The sequence below is a fragment of the Cebus imitator genome, unplaced genomic scaffold (genome assembly GCF_001604975.1).
Source record: "Cebus imitator isolate Cc_AM_T3 unplaced genomic scaffold, Cebus_imitator-1.0 Scaffold16, whole genome shotgun sequence".
In the NCBI taxonomy this organism is placed as follows: Eukaryota; Metazoa; Chordata; class Mammalia; order Primates; family Cebidae; genus Cebus; species Cebus imitator.
This window is the reverse complement of record NW_016107331.1, coordinates 1,822,314-1,846,929: the sequence shown is the minus strand read 5'-3', so window position 1 is coordinate 1,846,929 and position 24,616 is coordinate 1,822,314. Positions and strand designations below refer to the sequence as shown.

The 24,616-nt window shown below is 44.1% G+C and overlaps 1 protein-coding gene across 3 annotated transcripts in view; it reads right to left on the bottom strand.

Moving 5' to 3' along the window:
• The window catches only part of RASGRF2 (Ras protein specific guanine nucleotide releasing factor 2), a 255,275-nt gene that overhangs the window by 1,704 nt on the left and 228,955 nt on the right, over window positions 1-24,616 (bottom strand). For all 3 annotated transcript variants that reach the window (XM_037731121.1, XM_017507586.2, XM_037731126.1), the window contains 5 exons: window positions 15,153-15,265; window positions 8,543-8,603; window positions 8,100-8,203; window positions 5,761-5,845; window positions 1,930-2,127 (listed from right to left, as the gene is read on the bottom strand). In XM_037731121.1, the coding sequence (XP_037587049.1) occupies window positions 1,930-2,127; window positions 5,761-5,845; window positions 8,100-8,203; window positions 8,543-8,603; window positions 15,153-15,265 (561 nt within the window). The remainder of the gene's footprint in view (window positions 1-1,929; window positions 2,128-5,760; window positions 5,846-8,099; window positions 8,204-8,542; window positions 8,604-15,152; window positions 15,266-24,616) is intronic.

The following is a 24,616-nucleotide window of genomic DNA, read 5'->3' as shown; positions in this document are numbered from 1 at the left end:
CACCAAACGTGTCGGCATATCTGCACACAGGCTCTACGTACCATGACTGGAGTAAGACGCTTAGCTCTGGAGACAGCCTCTCTAGAGGACAGTCCATTAGCCCATGCTAAGGGCACTGTGAGTGACCTATAACGTGACTGAAATGCTAATATCTTATTTAGAACTTCCACAGACGGTATATTCACATTTTGAAACAATCATTTCAATATTAGTCTCATCATCTCTATTTCATGATCAGTTCAGTTATCCCTAAACCCACATCCTATCCAGAACAAGAATATCACTTAAGTTCACTACAAAGCAGGCCTGGAAACTTTCTTAGGAAAGATTTAGGAATCCCTTGGTGATAGCTGGTGAAATCTGAATAAGACTGGTGGATTGTAGCAATGTTCATTTCCTAGTTGTGATGCTGTCTGCAGTAATGCAAGATGCTGCTGCTGGGGAAACTGGCTGTAGAGTGCAGGGAATCTCTGCGCATTTCCTACAACTGCATGTGAAGCTATAATTATCTCAAAACAAAAGTTTTTTTTTTTCTTTTAAACCAGTATTTGTAAAAACTGTGGCTGTTATTTACCAGGTCCACTGTTGACAGAAAAGAGGACTCCTGAGTTCAAGGGGCTGAATTTGGGATTCTCAGAGCACTGCATTTTTACTAAGAAATATGTGGGGGAAGGCAAGGTGACAGATATGACTTAGGCTTGGTTTCCTGCTACATGGAGAAATTAACTTGTTCTCCTACACTAAAGGGAAAGGCTTGGAGGGCAAAAGGAAGACAGAAAAGAGTAAGAAAATAATGCATGTCTCTGAGAGGGGCTTGAATCCTTCGAGGGGGGTGATAAAACAGTTTTTAGGCCATGTCAGCAGAACATAGGTCTTCTGATCTGGGACCCTGGAGGTGGCACTCTGTAGATTCCCCTCACCAACTCTGTGTCCACAGCAAGGCAGGGGAGGGTCAGGCAGAGAGGGCCTGATGTAGACTCTCCTACCCTCTGGCACCAATGGGACATGGAGGAGCCTCAAAACTTCCTCCGAGGCCCTTTGAGAGGGCCAAGGTAGTCATCTAATGACGAAGAGTTCACATGTCTATTAGGGACCGCCACAAGGCAGAATGGCTGTCACAGAGGTAAGACACATCCCAGACCTAGCCAATGATGGCTGAAGGGGTGGCGAGGTCAGCCACTCTCCCGGGGTGCAATCACTATGCCTTGTTCCTGGGAGGGACGGGCAGGCCAGGTGACACCAGGTACAGGCAATTCACAGCAGCCTGCACCGAATGAATAATCAGCAAAGGATGACCACAGGAGGCCAGAGGAGCTGACAGGCGCCCAGAAGCCCAGAGATGCCCTGGGCACCCAACACCCAGGGAGAAGGCCAGGAGAAAGGGCAGAAGAAGAATCACGATTCAGTTTGAATCTTGAAATTATCTGAGTGAAAATGACAGACATGGGCAAGCTGAGACTAATGAAAGAAAACAAAAATTACGTTTCTATACATCTAAGTCATTATGCTAAAACTTTACATCTACTACATGAATGAGAAAGAAAAAGGTGAACATTGAGGCCTTTTGTCTCTGGCTTTTGGCCCCAAGGAGTTTGTACCCTCACTTTGGGAGAGAATGAACCCAGTTGGATATAAGCATGCTTACTCAGAGTCAATGTACCCTCTGAAATAGTTCAGGAAACAACTCTTGACTGACAACCACATTGTTTGTGGTTGTCCCCCAAAATGCTTTAATGACTGTTTTAGAAATGCACATGAATGAAATCAATTAAGTAGTAAGAGCACTGTAATTACCCATGTTGCACCTTTCTTTGGCAACTGAGCGGCTCATTTCAGTTAATGATTTCCTAATTAGTAATATTTAATTGGCTCCCATCTCCCAGCCTCTCACCCTCTTAGCAGCAGGATGTGTCACACGCTGAGGCTCACCTGCTTAGAGACCTTGGCCCAGGTTTTCTTCAGCCTGTAGATGGCACTTCTGTTTAAGGCCGAGGTGATCTCCAGCACACCGTTGTAGTTGTGCAGGCATCGGCAGATGTCGGCCACTGCCACCCATTTCTCAATGGCGTTGGCACGGGAGCTGACATCAGCATAGTGCATTATCTGGGAGGCCACCAGGTTACTCATCTGAGACAATCAAAGAGCCCAAAAAGGCAATCTAAGAGCCAAACCAGTGCATTCAGGCAAAACATGTAAATTACTTGCAGACATGTCAGGAAGGCAGGGTGTTGAGTAGGGGAAGATCATAGTCTACATTTAGATACCAACTTTCTAAAGAGACTAAAGTCTGTAATAATAGCAAACTAATGAGCATCTGTTCGTCCTCTGAGTGAAGACAGGTATTATCTGGATTCCTGCTTGTTGGGGGAAGAGGTGGTTTTGTTCATCAGCAATTTTGATGGTGTCATTTCTAATAATTACTAAGGAAATGGGACAGAAAAACCCAATGCCTGCGGAAAGGCAAAGTCGGCAGATCATGGCTGTCACTCCCTGGGGCCTTTCCCCATACTCCTTGGCCCTCAATGTGTGTGATTACTCACTCTGGGAAGCCATAGTTATCACAGAGAAAGAGAAAAAAAAACACTTGGCCCCAGTTAGATCAAATTCTGAACTGATTAACTCTCAAACCAGAAACACTTGGCTGCAGGGAAAAGGAGAACGTTTCCTTCATCTAATCTTACTCTTTTACCAGCAGTTAAAAGGACCTACAGTTTCGAGGCTAAGTACTGTAATTTTATTACTTAAAGCCAGTTTAAGAAGCTCAGCTCTTGCAAAAGGGAAAGGAAAAAAAGTGAAATAGGATTACTGTGTTAACAAAGGGAATATGGGGCATGTAATCTTATATCCATACACTATATCTGAGGGATTCACCCATTCTTTGATGATTCTGAAGCTACTTAAGGTCTCACAGTGCCTCAACACTGCCACTGTGGACATTCACTAAAGCACCTGCTGCGGTGCTATTCGCCAAGTGCCTGTGCATCCTTAGCGTGGGGAGAGGAATCATCTGGAATCCAGTTTGTTCCAGTAAGAAGTGCTTTTGTGAATCAGTAATTTTGATGAAGAAGTTCTTGCCAATAACTATTGAGGAAATGCAATAGAACAGGATTCTTTTCGGTGCTGGGAACAGAAAGACAAATCCGTGTCCCTGACCTTAAGGTAATCTGAGCCTAGGCAGGTGGGAAGGGGAGGGGCACAGATACATAAACAGGTAAGTGCCATGCAGTGAAACACAAAATTAAGTCTATTCGTGGTGGGATTTGAGAATATACAGGCAGCATGGGGCATCTGGTCTAGTACAGAGGAGGCTTCTAGGAAGAGGTGATACCTGCATTGAGTTGTTTTTTTTTTTTTTTTTTTTTTTGAAGGTTTTTGTTTTTTCACCCAGGTGGAGTACAGTGGCATGATCACAGCTCACTGCAGCCTCAACCTCCAGGACTCAAGTGATCTTCCCACCTCAGCCTCCCAAGTAGCTGGGACCACAGGTATGCATTACCATGCCTGGCTAATTTTTTGTATTTGTAGAGACAGGGTCTCACTGTGTTGCCCAGGCTGGTCTTGAACTACTGGGCTAAAGCAATCCTCCCACCTCGGCCTCTCAAAGTGCTGGGATTACAGGTGTGAGCTACAGTATCCAGCCTTGCATTGAGTCTTAAAGGATCCGAGTATAAGAGCAAGGGGACAGAGGCGGGAGGGATGATGTAATGGAGGATGTGGCAGCCATCTGAGGGGCACAAGGACTGGGAGACACAAGGGTGACAGATGGGCAGGGCTCTTGCATGCCAGATTGAGCAGCTGGGACCATATCCTGAAGGTAAGGGGAAGCCACTGACACATTTTTGTCAAAGGGAAGGAGATAATTAGATTGACTTTTCAGATAAGTCATTCCTGTGCCACTGCATGAAGGACGGTGTAAGGTACATGGCTGTGTTTGGTCAAGGATAGGCCAAGGTGGACATCCAGGCTGGAGTGACTCTGAATTTAGAGCACAGGTGTGTAACTCCAGTTGTTATCACAACCATGTAACCGTAACATGGAAGGCCGTCACTTGGCTCTAAGCCACTATTGCCTTTAAAAGGTATAATTGCCCTGCTGACACTGTACAGGAGCTCATGCCCAGAGAGAGAAAGAGTTAAGCTGCTGGCCCTGAAGGCAAGGGAGAGCCGGCCATGCAGCTGTGCATGGTGGCCATGGCTCAAGCAGCAGAGACAGAGCGCACAGCATTAGGAGAGCTGTTGATGAGAGAGCTGCTGCTGAATAAAACCATCTTTCACCTACCTATGCACCCCCCCAAACCCACGTGTTCTGTGTTCTTTCAGGTATCCACCCACTCCCCTCAGACCTCAGCATGGGCTGGAACCTGACCCTGGAGCTAACAGATGGATTGGAGGGCAGTGAGGTTGCAGGGGAGAGATGAATTAGGAGCTCCTGGGGAGAAAAGATAAAAGGCCACATCAAAGTGGTGGCAGTGGGGAAGGCAGGGTGGGGAAGGGCCTGAGATGCATGTAGATCTAGGGTTTGCAAATCTGTTGGGCAGTGGTGAGGGCGAGGTTCGTAAGGAATAAGGAAGAAGATGACTTCTAGAGCCTGTGCTTGGGTAAGTGAGTGTGTAGTGAGGCCACTACCCAAGACTGAGAACAGAGAGGACAATGAAGAAGCAGGCTGGGCAAGTCTGGGGTGCAAATGACAGGTTCCATCTGTAATTGTCTACAATGCAACACATCGGTCATCCCAGCGGAGGAAACATGTGGGCCTGGAGCCTGGGATCGAACCTATCTTTGGAGTGTCCATTATATCCGGTGTGTTGATTTACCACAGGTAACAGGTTTGTTTCCCACCGCAGGGAATCTGTTTCTCAGGGAAGGACTAGATGGGTCATGCTCCTTGTCCTTTAGGCAGCAGTGGCACTGAAGCTCATTGTGTGATAGCATTTGCTCAGCATCCACGTGCTCTGGGGAAAGCCTGCACAAAACACTGTCTTGGGAATCTAAACTGTCGTTTTTGCATTTTGTTTCTAGATGACTTATTAATTTACCTATGGGGTTCCTGGTAGTGTGTTGTTGCTGTTTTAAAGAAAGCATCATTATTTATTTACTATAGTTTGGTGAAACTGGAAAGGGGGACTTCCCTTTGCCTGGATAGGCCAAAAGACACTCACACACCTATTGCTTGTTCTACCACGGGACTAAGACTATGAGAACAGCACGAATTAAGAGCTGGGAGGTAGAAAAGCATCTCCCAATCTCACTGTTGGGGAAAAGCAGAGCTGGAAGATGGACCGACAGCTGGCCACCATGGCACAGAACCACAGCAACAATGTGATTATGCTCCAAGAGACCCCTTAACCCGGGAATGTAAGTCAGGCCAAACATTCAGTAATGATAAGGACTTGCACCAACCCAGCCTGACTGTCACCAACACCACCAGGGGCCAGTGACACAGGTGCTGCTCATTCTGTTAGTCAATTTATGACCACGAAGTAGTGATGATCCTGACAAAAACAGAAACAGCAACCTGTACATTACTGAGCACCTACCAGACTTGGGCACCATCAAAGGTGAACCTCTCATATGTCAGGAGGTTAACTGGACATGATTACATTACTGTGAGCTGTTAGAGGAGATTTAAGCTTGTCTTCAATATCCCAACAATTCTGTTTAAAAAGTGGGTGGCAGAGTTGCTTTATTTTAGGTGCATCTTAAGACTCCAATATCCATCTTCCTGTGACCCACCCAAGGCTCTACTTTGATGGTCACTCACGTCATTAAAGTGTTGGCTGGTTTTCATGATGTAAGGCGTTCTTTCGTTTTTGTCCAGCTTCATCCACCCCTGCCCAAGAAACTCCCTGAAAGTTCAAAACAACACACAAAACCAAATTAAGTTTTTTAAAAAAATGGTGGCTATGATCCTGGGTAATTGTCATGAATATGTGAAACATTCCATGTGACACTGTCTAGAATGTTTCCTGACACCTGCTGCTGCGAACCTCACAAGTGAATTTGACCTCGACTCTAGCCGTTTACTTCTCAATGCCAAAAAGGAAGATTTTTCCGTTTCCAGCTTTCTTATAAATGTTTGGAACTGCATCTTTATTAGGATCCTATAAAGGCTTCTCTGGAGTTGGAAAACAAGAACCAATACAAGGGAAATAAAGAGGTTAAGCGCTACTTAGAAATCAAGAATATTTTCCCAGGATGAGCTTTTAAAAATATTAAGCCTTAGCAGAGGGTCCAAAAATTTCATCACTACCAAAAATATGAGTCAGAAGCAGAATTTTCTCCCTCTGTTCTGCCCTGCCTGCCACTCTCCTGGAGGATGCAGGGATTGTGCTTTGTTCTCAGGAGAGCACACATTTTAAGGGCTGAAAAGCGCTCCTTGTTAGGCTTGTGCCGCACGTTCACCTGACCAGGCAGTTCAGCAAGGCAGGAGCTCCACCCGGTTAGATGGGCTGTCTTCAGGGCAGCATCCCTGATCATTCACTTCATTCCTGAGCAGGGCACCAGACACAGCAAGAAACAAGGGACAAGCGAGACGGAGCATACAGGAATTATTTTGTATAGGCATTAAAATAACTCAAAATTACTCTGACACCTTCTAAGGTGAGACGATGACTGAGTCCCTGGGCAGGGTTCTTTGTGCCTTGCTGTTGCTGGTCCCGCTCCCATCCTGCAGAGTGCTAGAAACAGAGGCGTGCCAGTTCCATTGGATGGAAACGATTGGTAGATATTCACACAGGAACTGGGGGGACAGGGACAAGAGGTGGGGGGGTGCCCAGAAAGAGACCACACCAAGGGCAACTACAAAAGTCTGGCTTTGCTATTTTTCCTCTTTCATGGAGGCCATGGCTCCCCATCCTCACTGCCCTACAGGCTGGGTGAGGAGGTGAGGGGGGCAGTGGATGGAAGTGGGTGAGAAGAGACTGTGGCTTCTAACTCAAGTGTTCAAATAGCCAATGGTCCACATTTCTTTTTCTTTCTTTTTTTCTTTTTCTTTTCATGGCTATCTCCATGAGTGCTGGAAGACAGGGAGGGAAAGAAAATAAAATTCACAAAAGAAGAGTCTGCAGGGGCATTCTCTGGCCCCGTCCCTGGTGCCTCTCTGACACAGCTGCAGCTCTGACCCCTAACCCACCCACCCTGCCCACGTCCAAACCTCCATCATCATGGACGTCCTCTACTCTGTATGCAACATGGCTCATTCATGTCCCTGCCCAACTCACCCTTTACCTCCAGCTTAGTTATTAGCTCATAGACAACATGTGCTAACAGTTGCCATTTGTCCAAACAAAAGCCTTGTTTGTGCTGCTACCGAATATGACACTCAGAGGTACATAAAGAGCCCCCCCCCGACTCTACACACAAGGAAATCAAAAGGCTTTGTGACGAGCCCATGGTCACAGCTTAGCAATACTTGTTAATGTAGGGAAGCAGGTGAAAAATTGTAGCAGAATTTAGAGCCTTCTCTCTAGATCAGTGATTCCTAAAGCACAGGCTTAGACCACCCAGAATTATCTGGGGTTCTCCTTGAAAACAGTTTCCTTGCCTCAACCAAATCTATTAGAATCAGAAATTCTGGGTGGGGGGCTGACCAGGAATGTACATTTTTAACAAGCTTCCCAAATGATTTTAGGTACATTGAAGCTTGAGAACCACTACTGTGTACTGAGGTTTCTGTAATTCAAGGATAGGACAGTACAAAGAAATTCACAGTCTGTACCACAGAAATTCACATTCTGTACCACAGAAATTCCCAGTCTGTACACAGTCTGTACACATTCTGTATCATATTCTGTGGTACAGAATGTGAATTTCTTTGTACTGTCCTATCCTTGAATTACAGGAACCCAAGTGCCTACAGAGTAGCCATCTTGAGAGTCCCCCAAATCAATATTTCAAACATAAACTGAAATCAGAAGACATTCAAGCGGTACCAAATTATCTTAAGATTTACATCTGTGTGTGTGCGTGTGTGCGCGCGCGTGTGCATGCACCCACACACACACACACACGCACACACACCCACACTCTGCCTTAGGAATAATGTCAATTTCTAAGCCAGAGAGTGCAGCCAAGCCCTGCTGCTATGGGGGTGGCACTCACTCGTAGGGAATGCTTCTGAAAATGATGTGGTCCAGGAGGGTGATCTGTTCAGCCAGCTCCATGGCCGACAAGGACTGAAAGCATTCGGCCTTCATGCAGTCAGTCTGCAAGAGATGAGGGAGGGAGATGAAACACCAGGAACGAGGGGCCTGCCATCTCACTGCAGGTCAACGAGGCAGACAGCTGCCTGTGTGGAAGCACGAAGTTCACCATTAAATTCTAACTGTAAAAAAATGGCAGAAAGCTAAAAAATATCAAAGCCAACATGAGTATCTTAGACCAACTGCTAGACCCCACACCAAATGTGGTTCATCTCACAGAGCTTCAGAGAGAGGACAGAGGGTCTAATACTACAACATTCCTGATTGGTTACAAGCATATTGCTCGCCTTGGAGAGGTAGTTTGCACACAGTTGTGCTAGACAAAAATGTGGTCAGACTTACCATTTGAATTATATCCTCTAATTTTAGGTGGATGTCATCTTGATCATCTTGTGAAAGGGCCCTGAAAAAGACATCAAATTATCCTCCATGAAAAAAAAAATAGACAACCTAAGAGGGAAACTACAAAATGCAGTTTGGTTTTCCCCGGATGGGAGGTCTGAAGATTTGGGTCTAAATGCCATGCAGCACAACAGGCTGCTGAGCTGGAGATGAGCAATCCCCAAACAGAAAACATGCTCAAGGTATAAGAGAATCATCAGGACAGCTGACTTAGAACCAAGAGCCAACCTGTTACATACGTGGCTGTAAATGAAACAACCACCATCAAAGTGAACCTGAGGGTGAGCACGCTGGGTGTGCTCTGAGTTACTGTCTATGATGTAAAATGGAGCAGCCTCTAATGCTATCAGCCAGTTGTACCCCTAGGCCCGAGTGCCCACCCCCCCAAACCTCTCTCCCCTACTGCAGGTCTTCCCTGCTGTCACAGAGTCAGGAGATGCAGGGCCACCCCCATCTCAAGCTCATGTTGACCAGAAACACAGGGGCTTAGCTTCTCCCCCTTGCACTGCAGATGGACTTCCCTCAGACACTTGTGGCCCTGAGTCTCAGACATGTTACTCAGCTCTCAATAAATATCTTTTTTTTAAAAATTGACGAATGAATTAATAAATGACTAAACACAAGTTAATACCTTAGATACTGGTTTTAGAGTAGAAGGTATTTTATATTTAACGGAAGTTCAGAGTCCAGGAAAATTAGAGTGCAGTAGGGCTCCAATTACATAATTTGCCATTGAAGACAAGCATTTTACGTTTTCCAAAAGGAAGGCACAAGCACATATTAAAAGTATTAAAATATCTGAACAGTCCCAAACCAAGTAGTCTGACTGCTGCAGGAAGCTTGTTTTAAAAGAACGAATGATGATGTGATGTTCTGTTGTGTTCTGAGTTGATTAAAACAGCAACCAAACCCTCAAAACTACAGTATCAACAGAGATGGCTTACTGTACATCTATACCAGGCACATGCTAAGCATTGGATATGCACTATCTCCTGTATCCTAACAAATCCCTTCCAAGGGACTGTTATACAAAATAGTGCATAATGGAGGCATTGTGATCTCCATTTTACAGAGGAAGAAACAAAAGCTCAAAGACGTGACTAAGTTGCCCAGGGTTCTGGGCCAGTTGTGCCCTTCCTTACTCTGTGCTTCTCTTAAGCAGGCTCAGGGGAGGCACCTCTTCAAGGGTCCCACACACAGCACACAGTCAAGAAACACAGCTTCCTTCCCTCTGCTGTCTGAAGGGGGAGCCGGAGCCTTCTAGATTATACTAGTAGCCCTCTTATCAGCACTTAGCCATATTATTTGTGAACAGAAAGAAATAGTCGTCTTGCCGGGCGCGGTGGCTCACACCTATATTCCCAGCACTTTGGGAGGCCAAGGTGAGCAGATCACGTGAGGTCAGGAGTTCGAGACCAGCCTGGCCAACATGGCGAAACTCTATCTCTACTAAAAATAAAAAAAAATAAAATAAATAAAAAAAAGCCAGGTGTAGGAGGCAGGCACCTGTAACCCCAGCTGCTCAGGAGACTGAGGCAAGAGAATTGCTTGAACCCCGGAGTCAGAGGTTGCCGTGAGCCGAGATTGCGCCACTGCACTCCAGCCTGGGTGACAGAGTGGGACTCCATCTCTAGGCAAAGAAAAGAAATAGTCATCTTATCTTAAATGGCAGATTAAGATGAGGAAAAAATAAGTTAAAGCTAACTATTTCTCCAAAGACTATTAAATCATATGGAAGGGTGACACATAGGGGATAACAGTGACTTTTCTGGAAGTTTGTGTCATTTTTTCCACCATAATCTAGGTTCCTGGGGAGAGATCTGTGGCTCCATAATTATGTGTGCCAGTGGGAAAGATCTTTTTTATGAAGCTGGGTAATATATTTCCCTTGGAAAGCAAAGGTCAAAAAGTTAGTTAGTTCCCATTAAATGTTCCTCTTCTCAATGATCTTACCCTCATTTTCCAAGACGGCCTCTGGTTCCATTAAGTTACCTAACATTTTATGCCTTCTCGTTGATGCTACGTGGGGTTTGGGGATGACTTTTCTATGACCTGAGCCCATCACAGCTGAACATCCAAGAAGTTAATCACTGTTTCTTTTTATTTTGTGGCATGTTAGGTGTCTAAAAAAATCTGTACACTGAAAAGATTTTAAAGACAGCTAGTTAGACAACTTTGGAGGAAGAGAGATGGTATTTTAGAAATAAAAGTTTTGAGTAGAGGTTTTTATTTACAAACAGGGCAACAAACTATATATGGCCATTAAGTGTATTCAGTATCATTAAGTGACCCCTATGAGACTGTGAGTCAGGGATGCATCACTAAAAAGAGCATTTGCTTTGTTGCATTAAGGCAACATATGCATAAAAACATGTTTTATGTTCATACGTCTTATATGTCAGGAATGCATATATCTCCGAATGTCGGGCTGCACTTAACTACCATATATGATATGTTTCTCTCACAGTCATAGCCTGTATTTTCTAGAGGGCATGTTCAGAATTCTTTCTCTTCAGATGTGGAGGCCTCTGCACTTCTGGTTCAGATCCTATAGAGGAAATATTTGCTTCTAGTCTTCTGGCTACCCTTGGGCTTTGATGAACATTCCAGGATCCCTGGTTTCCCAGCACCACCACTACCACATCTAACAGCAGTATCAACAGTTTAATAATTGTGCATTTATAATGAAACACCAAATAAAAGGAAATGGGATTATCTAAGTTGTATGAATGGAAAATTCCTCTTTTAATATGGGGAGTCCAAAACAGAGCCAAGAGCAACCAGTGTCTGTCCTGGGATTGGTCCATGCTCTCTTTGTGTGGAAAAGGTGATGAAGCCTAGAGAAAGTGGAGTGTGACTCAGATCCAGCCTGGTTTTGCTTGGGCCATATGGCCTTCATGGCAGAAGCTGCTTTTTCCAGGAACTACTGTTGGTGCTTCTAACAGTAATAATACTCACTTTACTATGAGTGCTAATGACTTTCCAGGCATCGTGTTAACTCCTTACACATATGACGTCATGTACTCTTCACAACAACCTAATGAAGTAGCTATTACGAGTCCCACTTTATAAATGAGGAAACAGGTTCGGACTGGTTGAAAACTTGACATCTGTCAATGGCTGAGCCAAGACGTAGCCCTGTGACATCCTGCCAAAGCTAAAATCAGACCCTTAGCCAGGCGCGGTGGCTCACGCCTGTAATCCCAGCACTTTGGGAGGCCAAGGCAGGTGGATCACGAGGTCAAGAGATCGAGACCATCCTGGTCAACACGGTGAAACCCCGTCTCTACTAAAAATACAAAAAATTAGCTGGGCATGGTGGTGTGTGCCTATAATCCCAGCTACTCAGGAGGCTGAGGCAGGAGAATTGCCTGAACCCAGGAGGCGGAGGTTGCGGTGAGCCAAGATCGTGCCATTGCACTCCAGCCTGGGTAACAAGAGCGAAACTCTGTCTCAAAAAAAAAAAAAAAAAAGAAAGAAAAAAGAAAATCAGACTCTGCTCAGTGTTGCGGTTTCAAGCTGTACCGCCGACTAAAATGTCTATTCCCTATCAGTCTTACCCTTCTAACTTTCAGGTCATTATTCAGTAAAAAGAGTTGGCACATCTGAAACCTGATGAATAATCAAGACCTGGGATGGCAAACAGGATTCATCTTTTTTTTTTTTTTGAGACAGAGTTTTGCACTTGTCACCCAGGCTGGAATGTGCAATGGCGCGATCTTGGCTCACTGCAACCTCCGCCTCCCAGGTTCAAGCAATTCTCCTGCCTCAGCCTCCTGAGTAGCTGGGATTACAAGCATGTGCCACCATGCCCAGATAATTTTGTATTTTTATTAGAGACAGGGTTTCACCACGTTGGTCAGGCTGGTCTCGAACTCCCGACCTCAGGTAATCCACCTGCCTCAGCCTCCCAAAGTGCTAGGATTACAGGCGTGGGACACCACGCCCAGCCAGGATTCACCTTAAGCACCAACTCCAATTAACTGACTTCTGAGGTCACCTCTTGATGCAGACAGAAAACTCTCAGAATTGATGGGTCAAGTCGGGCATGGGCATCTTGAGGGGACTGGCAACAAGATGCCCTCATACTGGCTGATCCTGACAGTTTTTCCCAGCCCGAACACCCTCACTTCCCTGAAAGCTATTTAGTCAAATGTCCCTAGGGGCACACACTTTCAGAATGCAGTTTTTAAATATTAGTGTTTTAAATGCAAAGAGCGTATAAACTAGTTACACGAAGGCAACAGAAACAGTAATCACTCACCGACAGAGTCACTCATTCACTGAAACCAGACTTCACCTCAATATGTACTTACAATTTTAAAATCTGAAAACAGGCACGGGAATGGAATCCCTGGGCTTATTTAGATGTTTTCATAGACTGGAAAATGTGAAGACAGCCCCAAATTGCTTCCTAGGGCTGCCCTAACAAAATCCCACATACTGAGTGGCTTAAAACAACAGAAATGTGCTGTCTCCTGCTTCCAGAGAGAGAACTGACATGGAGCTGTCAGCAGGGCTGTGCTGCCTCCAAACCTGGAGGGGAGCCCTCCCTTGCCTGTTTAGCTGCTGGTGGTTTGCCGCTGATCTTTGGCATTCTTTGGCTTGCAGCTACATCACTCAGTCTCTGCTTCCACCTTCAGATGCCATTGTCTCTGTGTCTGTCTTCCATGGTTGACTTCTTTTTTTTTGAACAGTCTCGCTCTGTCACCCAGGCTGGAGTGCAGTGGTGCCATCTTGGCTCACTGCAACCTCCGCCTCTTGAGTTCAGGTGATTCTCATGCCTCAGTCTCCCAAGTAGCTGGGACTACAAGCACTCACCACCACACCTGGCTGGATTTCACCATGTTGACCAGGCTGGTCTCGAACTCCTGTCCTTAGGTGATCCGTCTGCCTCAGCCCCCCAAGGTGCTGGGATTACAGACATGAGCCACATGGTTGACTTCTTATAAGGGACGCCAATCAAAGTGGATTGGGGTCCATCCTACTCCAGTTACCTTGTCTTAACTGATGACATTGGCAATGGCCTCATTTCCAAATGAGGTCACATTTTGAGGTATGGGAGGTATGGGACTACAATATATCTTTTGGGGGTACAGATATATGGAGATACAATTCTCTACATAAAAGCCCCTACACCAACGCAAGGTCTGGCTATGGGATCTTCAGCTAATGGGGGCTAAGAAGGACTTACAGGCGGGTTGCTAACACAACACAAAGCAATATCTGGTGTTGCTGCATCAGGGAAAAGGACTTTTTGAAATGCAAAGTAATTTATTTGTTTTGCTACATGCTGTTCCAGACTTTTAAAGGGGACAATAAAGCAGACTGTGAGGAGGAGCATGTCAGGAGTGAGCTTGGTTGTTTTAGTAGCACCTGGATATGCCTAGCTACTCCTCTTTTCCTTTAAAACAACCCACAATGCTCCAATTCCCTGTCTCCTTTAGAGAGACATGAAACTGTCACAGGTGCTGGATGACAATAAAATGTTATGTCCCTAAAAACAACAACAACAACAACAAAAAAAAAAAAACATGGACTGAGCTAAAAATAGACTGCCTGTGGATGACACAAGCCTTCTGGATAATGTTAACAAGCAGACAATGTAGCCAAGGTCTAGGAAAGGAAGGTCGTTGCTAGAGGTTGTAAATGAAGAGGGAGCTAGAAGTCAGAGTGGTAAAGAAGTGCCAGACCCTGGCAGAGAGATGCTGGGCTTCCCATCCTCAAGCAGGGACAAAGGACACGGTTATGCGTGAGCTGGGAAGCTGTAACTGCAATGTCTGCACAGAGCCAGCAGTGGCTGCCCCTTTCCACATACAGTGAACTAGAAAACATCCACTCACCAGTTCAAGAAGCTATAAGAAAGCTTGTTACCCACTTGGATGCTGGGTACAACAACTATGGACACAAATAAATCTCTAGCAGGATCCCAAAGGGGAAGATTTTATCACATAGAAGTGTGCGGTCATACCTTATACAATCCCCCATAATTATACCACCTACATGATGTGGAAATCCTAAATGGACAACTTGCAGAAAAGTTGATCAAGGACCAGTGAAAGAAGCCAAAGAAGATTCATAACTACTCTGTGATGGCACATCCACAATTTACGTGCAAGAGACTCCCACAGACACTACTACCCTGCTCACAAACATGAGCTTGCAATAAACAATTACAACCCACATGAGGAAAAGCTGTCTCTCTTTGATGCCTGCTGGACTCACAGGAGAGGCTTCTCCAGGCTTCCTTTCTTTAACTGTTGGTTCTATAGTAAACTGCTGTCTGCCTCCATATATAACAGCAATTGCACTCCGCATGAGCTATACCACCCAGTCCCAAGTCTTCCTGAGACAGCAGAACCAAATTGCCCCCAGGAAAGAGAAGATGATAGATAACACTTTACTGCTAAAAACATAGTCCCAACTGTCCCCTGGATTCTAAGATTTATCATTCTGGTTTGATAGGCTCTTATTTTCTATGAACATAGCACAAATCAACCAATGTCACGAAATCAACCAAGATACAGTCGGCATCTTCAATTGCCTTCACCTGAGGATATTCGCGGTGGCTTTCCTTTCTTGGGGAAGAAGGTCTGGGTCTCGCAAAACTTCTTCTAGCAAATTTAGGACATTCATCTTTAGTTCATTGTTGAGTTCAAAATCCTATAAGATAAAATAAGTCTTTTTAAATTTTAGTTTTGAAAGGTTTAGCTCTATGACACACGACACCATTCTCCATGACAAATTCTCTAGAAGCTAGATAGGGAAAATAAATATATAGACCCTAGAGTTCCCTGCCACACCTAGGATCTCGATTTTTTTTTTTTTTTTTTTGAGATGGAGTTTTGCTCTTGTTGCCTAGGCTGGAGTGCAATGGTGCAGTCTTGGCTCATCGCAATCTCTGCCTCCTAGGTTCAAGCGATTCTCCTGCCTCAGCCTCTCAAGTAGCTGGGATTATAGGCATGCACCACCAAGCCCAGCTAATTTTGTATTTTTAATAGAAATGGGATTTGTTCATGTTGGTCAGGCTGGTCTCATTCTCCCGACCTCAGGTCATCTGCCTGCCTCAGCCTCCCAAAGTGCGGGGATTACAGGCGTGAGCCACCATGCCCAGCCAGATCCTGATTTACTTGGTTTGGAAGGGGGGTATGTTATTGGTATTTCTGACAAGCTCCCCCGGGGGCTCACCAGGGGCGCAAATGTACAGTCAGTGTTGAGAACAACTGCCTCTAGGGACAGCCATTGGGAAGGGTCCTTAATAGAGCTACAAGGCCCTGGCCCACCCCTTCAGCCTCTCCTCTTGCACTGCTGCGTCCCTGCGGCCTGCAACAATCCATGCCCCCAGCACATCCACGCTGTCCTAGACTTAACAAATACCTTCAGTTCCTCAAGAGGCACGTGCTTCCCACAGCCTGGAACATGATGCCACCTCCACACACTTATTTCTATTCATTTTTTGGGCCTAGGAGATGATATGCACTCTCTCTGGAGTCTTTCTCAGTTCACCCAGTGGGATTGGGAGATTTTCGTTGTGCATCCATGGCACATGCAACTCATGGCTGTTGTAACTCCCTGCATTACACTGCAAGGGTCAACTTAATTGCCTGGATTTTTTTTTTTTTTTCTTTTTTTTTTTTGAGATGGAGTCTTGCTCTGTCGCCCAGGCTGGAATACAGTGGTGTGATCTCAGCTCACCGCAACCTCCACACCCGGAGTTCAAGTGATTCTCCTGCCTCAGCCTCCCAAGTAGCTGGCATTACAGGTGCTTGCCACTGCACCCAGCTAATTTTTGTATTTTTAGTAAAGATGGAGTTTCACCATCTTGGCCAGGCTGGTCTTGAACTGCTGACCCCGTGATCCACAGCTTTGGCCTCCCAAAGTGCTGGGATTACAGGTATGAGCCACTGCGCCCAGCTAATTGCCTGGCTTTTCACTGGCTCATGAGTAAGATCAGTACTGTGACACACCAGTATCTCGAAAAATATTTGCTGCAAGAATAAAATCTGTCATTTGAGCAGTATGTTGAATGAAGACATGCTAAGGCTATAAATATCTATATCTGAATTGATATAGATATGCTAAGGGCTAAAGAACGATCCAGACTAATGGGGCTATGTCAAATGAACACAGGAGTGAGACTGAAGAGGCACCCCTGGGGAAAGCTGGGACAATATGAGCATCAAAATGAATAATGAGGGTAATGAGCAATAACCAGTTTAATAAGAAGAACCTGTACAGCCTTATTGATATTGCTGCTCACAAAGACAGACAGATTTTAAAAAGGTAGAAAATGAAACTATTCTTCTTCTTTTTTTTTTTTAATCACAGGGTCTCTCTGTGTCACCCAGGCTGGAGTGCAGTGGTGTGATCATAACTCACTGTAGCCTCAAATTCCTGGGCTCAAGGCATCACTCTCATTCAGCCACCTGAGTAGCTGGGACTACAAGTGTGTGCTGTCACGGCCAGCTAATTTTTAAATTTTTTGTAGAGACAGGTTTCTGCCATGTTGCCTAGGCTGGTCTCGAGCTCCTGGGGTCAACTGACCCTCTGATCTCAGCCTCCCAAAGTGCTGGGATTACAGGCATGAGCCACTGCATCTGGCCAAAAATCACCATTTTCAACCAAGGCAGTTATCACTGATTCAGGCAAGGATCATGAATGAATGCTAAAATGATTGAATGAAGTGTATTAGAGAACAGAATTAACAGTGTCAGAGTACGCCTCAGAGATTGTTTGTTAATTACAAAGGAAGAATCTGGCAGATAATCACCTTACCCCAAATGATCAAAGTTACCATCCCCCATGATGGAAGAAACTAACATCGTATATCTACTAATGTAATGCTCTGTAATGTAATACATCCTTAGTATTTCTGCCAAAAATGCATAATATTGATCTGATTTTGAAGAAGCACTGGCCTGTACTCTTCAGAAATGTCAATGTCATAAACAACAGAGACAAACTGAGGAACTCTTCCAGCTCTAAGGACACCAAAGGGACAACAGCTAAATGCAACCTGTGAACCTGGAGTCAAGAGAGGAATGCTTTAAAAGGGCATTACTATGACAACTGGCAAAAACAGAATCAGGACTACTCACTAGTAGAGAGCATTCTGCCAATGTTAAATTTTCCTGAATTTGATCGTTTTACTGCTGGCTATGCAAGAGCAGGTTTTTCATTTATAGACTATTGGTGGGAATGCAAATTAGTTCAGTCCCTGTGGAAAGCAGTTTGGAGATTTCTCAAAGAACTAAAAATGGAACCACCATTCAACTCAGCCATCCCTGGGTATATACCCAAAGGAAAATAAATTGTTCTACCAAAAAGACACACGTACTTGCAAGTTCACTGCAGCACTGTTCATAACAGCAAGGACATGGAATCAACCTAGGTGGCCATCAGCAGTGGATCAGATAAAGAAAATGTGTTACACACACACCACAGAATACTATGCAGCCATGAAAAATGAAATCATGTTCCTCACAGCAACATGGATGAAGCTAGAGGCCATTATCCTAAGCAAACTAATGCATAAACAGAAAACCAAATATCACGTTTTCACTTGCAAATGGGAGCTAAATCTTGGGACCACATGAACATAAAGATGGCAAAGGTAGACACGGGACTCCAAAAGGAGGGAGCGGTATGGTGGCGAGGGCTGAAAAGCTTCCTATTGTGTATTATGTTCACTATCTGGGTGATGGGATCCAAATCTTGGCACCACATAGTATACCCTCATAACAAACCTGCACATGTGCCCACCGAACTAAAATAAAAACGTAAAAAGTTTTTTTTAAAAGAACAAGTTTTTGTTCTTAGAGGGAGTGGGGAGAGAGAGAATTCATGTGTTAAACACATGAATGATTACTGAGGGATTCTAGATGTGTATCAGTGTACTTTCTTTTATTCTGGCAATTTTTTTCTCAATTTGAAAATTTTCAAGGTGAATGTTGGGAAAAAAAGAACAAAAAGAACAAAAATGTCTCTGGCGTTCTTTAATTGAATGTATCCTTATAAAACACATACAGGCAGCACAGAGGAATTGTTAGGTATTCAGAGATGAACTGAACACGGCAAAGTCCTGCTTTTGAGGATCTTACTCTGATAGACCACATCTTTATATGTACAGACATGAGTATTTATTTTCCCTCATAGAAAGTGACTTATAATCACATTTTAACTTTAGGGAAAGTAATTTTGAAGCACTGACATTCCGAATCCTTTTAAATGATTGGAGAGAATGCTGTTAATTGCAAGAAATCAGATAAAATGAAAACAGCAAGATTTTACTGTATTTGGTAAAAAAAAAAAATTAAGATCATAATTTCACAAACTGTAGACAATGCAAGTCTAATCTAATTTGAATTGAGTATTTTTGTACCTCCGTTTGGTGGCAGATGATGTAACAAATTATTCCCAATATTTTACTTTTCACTGTTTGACATAGTCCCAATTCTTCAGAAACAAGAGCCACTGGGGACCAGCAGCAACATAGATGTTAATATCTCATAAATAGTAAGGCTTCAGATGATACGTTTTCCTAATATTTCACCTATTTATTGCCAAATACCTTCTCACTATTAATTTTTCTTTGAAAATATATATAAAGAGAAGAGAGTAATAGTTTGCCGGTATTTTTTTTTGTTCCACTCCCTCCCTCATTTCAAGGTAAAGGGAATGATGTTTGTAAACAGTTAATGCTCTCACCTTCGTCAATCTGTGTGCATTACCAGAGAATTTCTTAGCCATCAGGACTTTATTTCCTTAATGAATATTTCATATATATTAGTGAGACAACCGAGTCCTCATGTAGCTATGTCAGGTCTCTAATGATGCAAATAATCTGATTATCATGAATGCACAATTAGTGTGAAGGATATCAGGTTACTGTTTGGACCGTGCTGAGGGCCAATTAGTGGTTTAATCAACTGGCGTTAGTGAGTACCTACTGTGCTTCATGCTGGGCTCAACAGCGGATGCTTCTGAGGCCCCAGGACAGCAAGTGTGTGAAAGGTCTTGTTAAGGAAAACCTAATATAATCGTATTATTTTGAATTCTGGGAAGACTGGCCTGAGAGGGACCTTTGAAAGACTTCATGAAATCTGGTGAGTCACTATTTGAAGCATGATAAATAGTCGCAGTTGGAATAGTTGCTTGGCTGCTGATGGTATAAGTCAGACTCTGATATAATGCAAAGCAGACTCTCTGATAGTGGAGTATGAAATGGAAGAATTTTTGCCATCCATAATTTTCGCTTACATTTGCACAGGTTTTTACAATGTACAAAGTGACCTGTTGTATATAATTTTTTGCTGTTGCTTGGTTTTGAGACAGAGTCTCACTCTGTTGCCCAGGCTAGAATGTGGCATGATCTGGGCTCACTGCAGCCTCTGCCTCCCAGGTTGAATAGATTCTCATACCTCAGCCTCTTGAATAGCTGTGACTACAGGCACACACCATCACGCCCAGCTAATTTTTGTATTTTTTGTAGAGAAGGGGTTTCACCATGTTGGCCAGGCTGGTCTCGAACTCCTGACTTCAAGTGACCTGCCCTCTTTGGCTTCCCAAAGTGTTGGGATTACAGGCGCAAGCCACGGTACCCAGCCTTGTATATAATTTTAATTCTTCCTCAGCTGACCTAGCATCAGACAAGACAGAAACCATAATCCCATGGTCTCCCATCACATATGGGCCACAGAGGCTGAAGAGAAGAGATCGCGTGGGCTCAGAAGCATGGGGAGACAGAGGGGCTGGGACAAGAACACTAGTCCTTCTGACTCCTTCACAGTCCTTTATACTTGTCCTTTTCAAACTGTCACATGCACTGGACTCACTAGGGGCTCTGGCTAAAATCAGATTCTGATTCAGGGGATCTGGAACCGGGATAAGGATTCTGTGTTTCCAACAAGCTCCCAGGTGATGCTGATACTGCTAGTCCAGGGTCCACATTTTGAGTAGCAAGGCTTTGCTACTCAGTAGCAAGGCTCTACCCCCCACCCCCAAAAAAAAGCCGTGTAAAATACAGAATTGGTCATTCAAAAGTCCCTGTTGAAAATATAGAAGCTGCTGCTCAATAAAAGAAATCTAAAGCAGCAAAAAGACATTTGCCCTATTTCGATCCAGAGATCTGCTAATGTCTGGCTGACAGCCATGTTGTAATTGTCTAGCATGTAATTTTTGGCTCCATTTCCCCAAGTCCTGAAACGGTGGAGTAAGATTTACCCGAGCGCCTGCTCGGAGGCGGCAATTGAGGCGCCCACAAGATGGCGCTCCCGGGTCGGCGTTGACCCTGGCGCGGGCTTCTGGGTGGAGCCCGCAGGCCCGGAGGAGGGACGCCACCGGCCCGTGGTTATAACGCAACGCCGCACAGAGCCTCCTGCGCCAGTAGAGCGAATCCATGGCACCCAAGCGACCCCGAGGTACTTACCGAAGTTATCAAAGCAGCAGCATCTACTTTAGTTTTTGTTTTCCGGTTCCTGAAGCAGGGATGCAGAGACAGGGGATTCGAACAAAGAAAAAGCCCTGCTCTCAAAGGTGGAGCGCTCAGAAAATGCAAGACATTTACAGTTCATTCTCTGAAAAGGAGCCCATAGCTCTTGTTCGTTCAACAAGAATTACTGAGCAACTCAACAAACAAGGCTCTGTGGCGACGGAGCAGCAAACACACTTCTGGGTGGGTTTGCACATGGAAGAAACATTAACCAAAGAAACCAGGGGAGGTTTAAGGAGGGCGTCCATCTGCAAGGCGGGGCTTGGGGATGCCCTACTGACCCTTAGGAGAGGCTGGGCCTGGAAACACAGCAGTCCGGAAACCACCTGCAAAAAGTCGGTAGTGCTGGCAGGGAGCAAGACAGAAACTGTCAAGGGATGGAGCGTGGCAGCCAGCACATGCTTAGGAGCAAAACACTGTCCACTGAGGATGTCAAAATCCTCCAAGAGAGATGCTATTGTGAGATGAGTCTATTTTACCAAGATTATATTGACTCTACTCAACATGTTCATAAATAATTAGGAAAATCAGCATTTTCCCTGAATCAGGAAAAAAAAAAAAAAAAGACAACAACAAAAAGCCTTCCTAAAGTAATTATAAGTAAGACTTACTGAGAAGTTGTCCCATGTTAGGTAATTTTTTTTGAGACAGGGTCTCACTCTGTCCCCCAGGACTGGAGTGCAGTGGCGAGATCACGCCTCAGTAGCAGTCTCAGCCTCCTGGGCTCAAGCGATTCCCCCCACCTCAGCCTCCTGAGTAGCTAGGACTACAGGCACATGCCATTATGCCCGACTAATTTTTAAGACTTCTTTTTTTAGAGATGGGGCTCTCTCTATGTTGTCCAGGCTGGTCTCCAACTCCTGGGCTCAAGCAATCCACCTACCTTGGCCTCCCGAAATGCTGGGATTACAGATGTGAGCCACCACACTCAGCCACATTTTAACCACTTTATTATCTCATTTAATCATCAATAGCAATCCTGCAGCATAGTTACTATCATGATTCCATTTTGCATATGGGGAAGTCCAGGTACAGAAAATCTAGGTATCTTACCTAAGGTCACACAGTTAGCAAATGGCAGGCCCAGGACTTGGATCCAGGGTAAACTCTTGGCTTAAGGCTGAGTTTTTAACTGCTACAACCACTCAGCCTCTTGAGATAAAGCAGCTATCAATGAATTAGTGGCAGCTGGCTTGAGGAAGAGTAGGCTGAAATGTCAAACAGCTGCTGAGCCTGAAACTATTTCGCTTTACCAATGACCATGTAAGTCAGGGATCTGGAAACTAAGGTTTCCAGCCTGAATAAACTAGTTTGCATGAATGAGACTCAATCAAACACCAGAAAAATCATCTGCAAAGCAATAAATCAGGTTCTCTGGCACTTTAAAACTAATCCCTGTTGATAGCTTAGGCATTTTAGAAATTATATTCATTCTTTCAGGAGAGCAGTGTAGTAATTAGTAATTTACTATACATGGCCAAGGGAACTCTAGGACATTGGGAAAATCTGCTTCAATAAACGCAGTTTGAGGCTAAAGAGAATTATGAGAGTAATTTTCTCAGTATAATCAGTACAGTATATTCCTAACAGTGGCCAGAGGTTTTGAAAGGAAAGTGGAAATACTGCAGAGCTGATTAAAATCACACAAATAATTTTTTAAAATTGCATTTTAGGTTTTGGGGTACATGTGAAGAACACACAAGATTGTTGCATAGGTACACACAAGGCAGTGTGACGTGCTGCCTTCCTCCCCATCACCTATCACAAAAATAACTTTAAAATCTGGAACAAAGAGCTTATAAAGAAGGACTCAGGATGTGTTGAATTCAGAAATAAGAGATGGGGGTTTAACTTGATGATTTTCAAGAAAATGAAAAGCATACTACTGTTTTCTGTCTTCTTTGACTACACAAAATGAAGAATATAATTTAAATCGTGGTGTAGAGTTAGATTAGATTCAGGCCAGTTTGTAACCTGGGAAACTGAGGCAAAGACACTGAATGATCATGATATATGCAAGTCAGGCTTGACAGGTCTGGGGTACACTTGGATTCCTCATGTTCATGGACTAGAGACAACACGCCTAAACCAATGTGGTTTTCAACTCTTCTGAGGAGAGGAAACCTTATTCAAAATTTTAACACTGTAACCCTATTCCAGGGGAGACTGTGCTGGCTAAAACCTGGGACGGGAGGCTCTGCAGGGCAGCTGCTCACCTTGCCCATCGGCCACCATCCCTGGCCTGCCTACATCAGCGCCACCTTGGGGCAATAATGACTCTGAATCAGGGCTTCTTGCTGGAAAAATGGAAGGTCGGGGTTTTCTGGCATTTTTCATTGCCTAACTACAAAAATATTTTAAAGGCCTCTTTGTTCACATGATGAAAAAGAACATTCTGATTGAAAAACATAAGAAAGAGCAGTAAGTTTGGAATTAAACCCTACACATCAATACCACAGTAATTCTAAACTTTCCAATACACATTCAACACTTACTAGTCATTAACTACTCGTGAGGTTCTTGAATCTTCCAAGAGGAACAGAACGTAGAGAAAATATATGCCTGACAGTCATCTAGGGGCTTATGTTTCAGGTAGTAAAACCCACAGACAAAGCCCAAATCTGGTAAGCACTGTGCCTTGCTCCTGGTCAGCCCTCAAATGTTTGTTGAATGAATGCATACAAGTCCACGGGGAAGAATACTTGACTTTGAGACAAGTGGTAATAAGCTACCTAAGTCTTAAGCTGGTGGTTTGGGAAATCAGTTTAGCAGATGTGAAGTGGGAGGCGACTGGGAGAAGGCACAGCGAAAACGTGGAAGATATGTTAGAATAAAAATAACCGGGACAAGGCAAATGGCAATGAACGACACTCATTCCGCGAGAAGGAAAAAACCATCAGGAAAACCATTTATTTGAACATTTTCTGACAAATGACTCTGCATTTGAATGACTTGCTAAAATTCAGTCCCTAGTTCTGAACAACTGTGCATACAGGAGTCTTTAAATACTGCCCCACAACCCCGGAATCAGATAGCTTCGAAGCTTACATCTTTATGTCCCAAAACGGAATCAGTCCATTTAGAAAAATATTTTAAAAGCCTCCTTGTTCACACGATGAAAAAGAACATTCTAATTGAAAAACATAAGAGAGGGCAATAAGTTTACCGGAACAAAAGAGAATCTTTTTTTTTTTTTTCAGATGCTGTGTTTTCCATTAGGTGGGTGGTTAATTTATATAGAATGTTGTTTTCAAGAAAATGACAAAGACCAGAGGGAAAAAGAAAAGTCTGGAAGGGCCTCCTTTTATTCCTGATGCTTAAAACTGTATTTAACTTCCTTAGTTAAATAACGCCCCCTGCCGACAAAATTATCTTTGAGTTTAACTCCAATATAACTAAAAAGTAGTCTATTAAATTTTTTTTTTAATCCTGATCCATAGAAGGGAGAAAGACTGATATAAAAAAAGCCAGTGGGTGCATCCTTCCTTCCCCAAGGAGAAGATGTGCTCAGAGTTGGAGGAGCG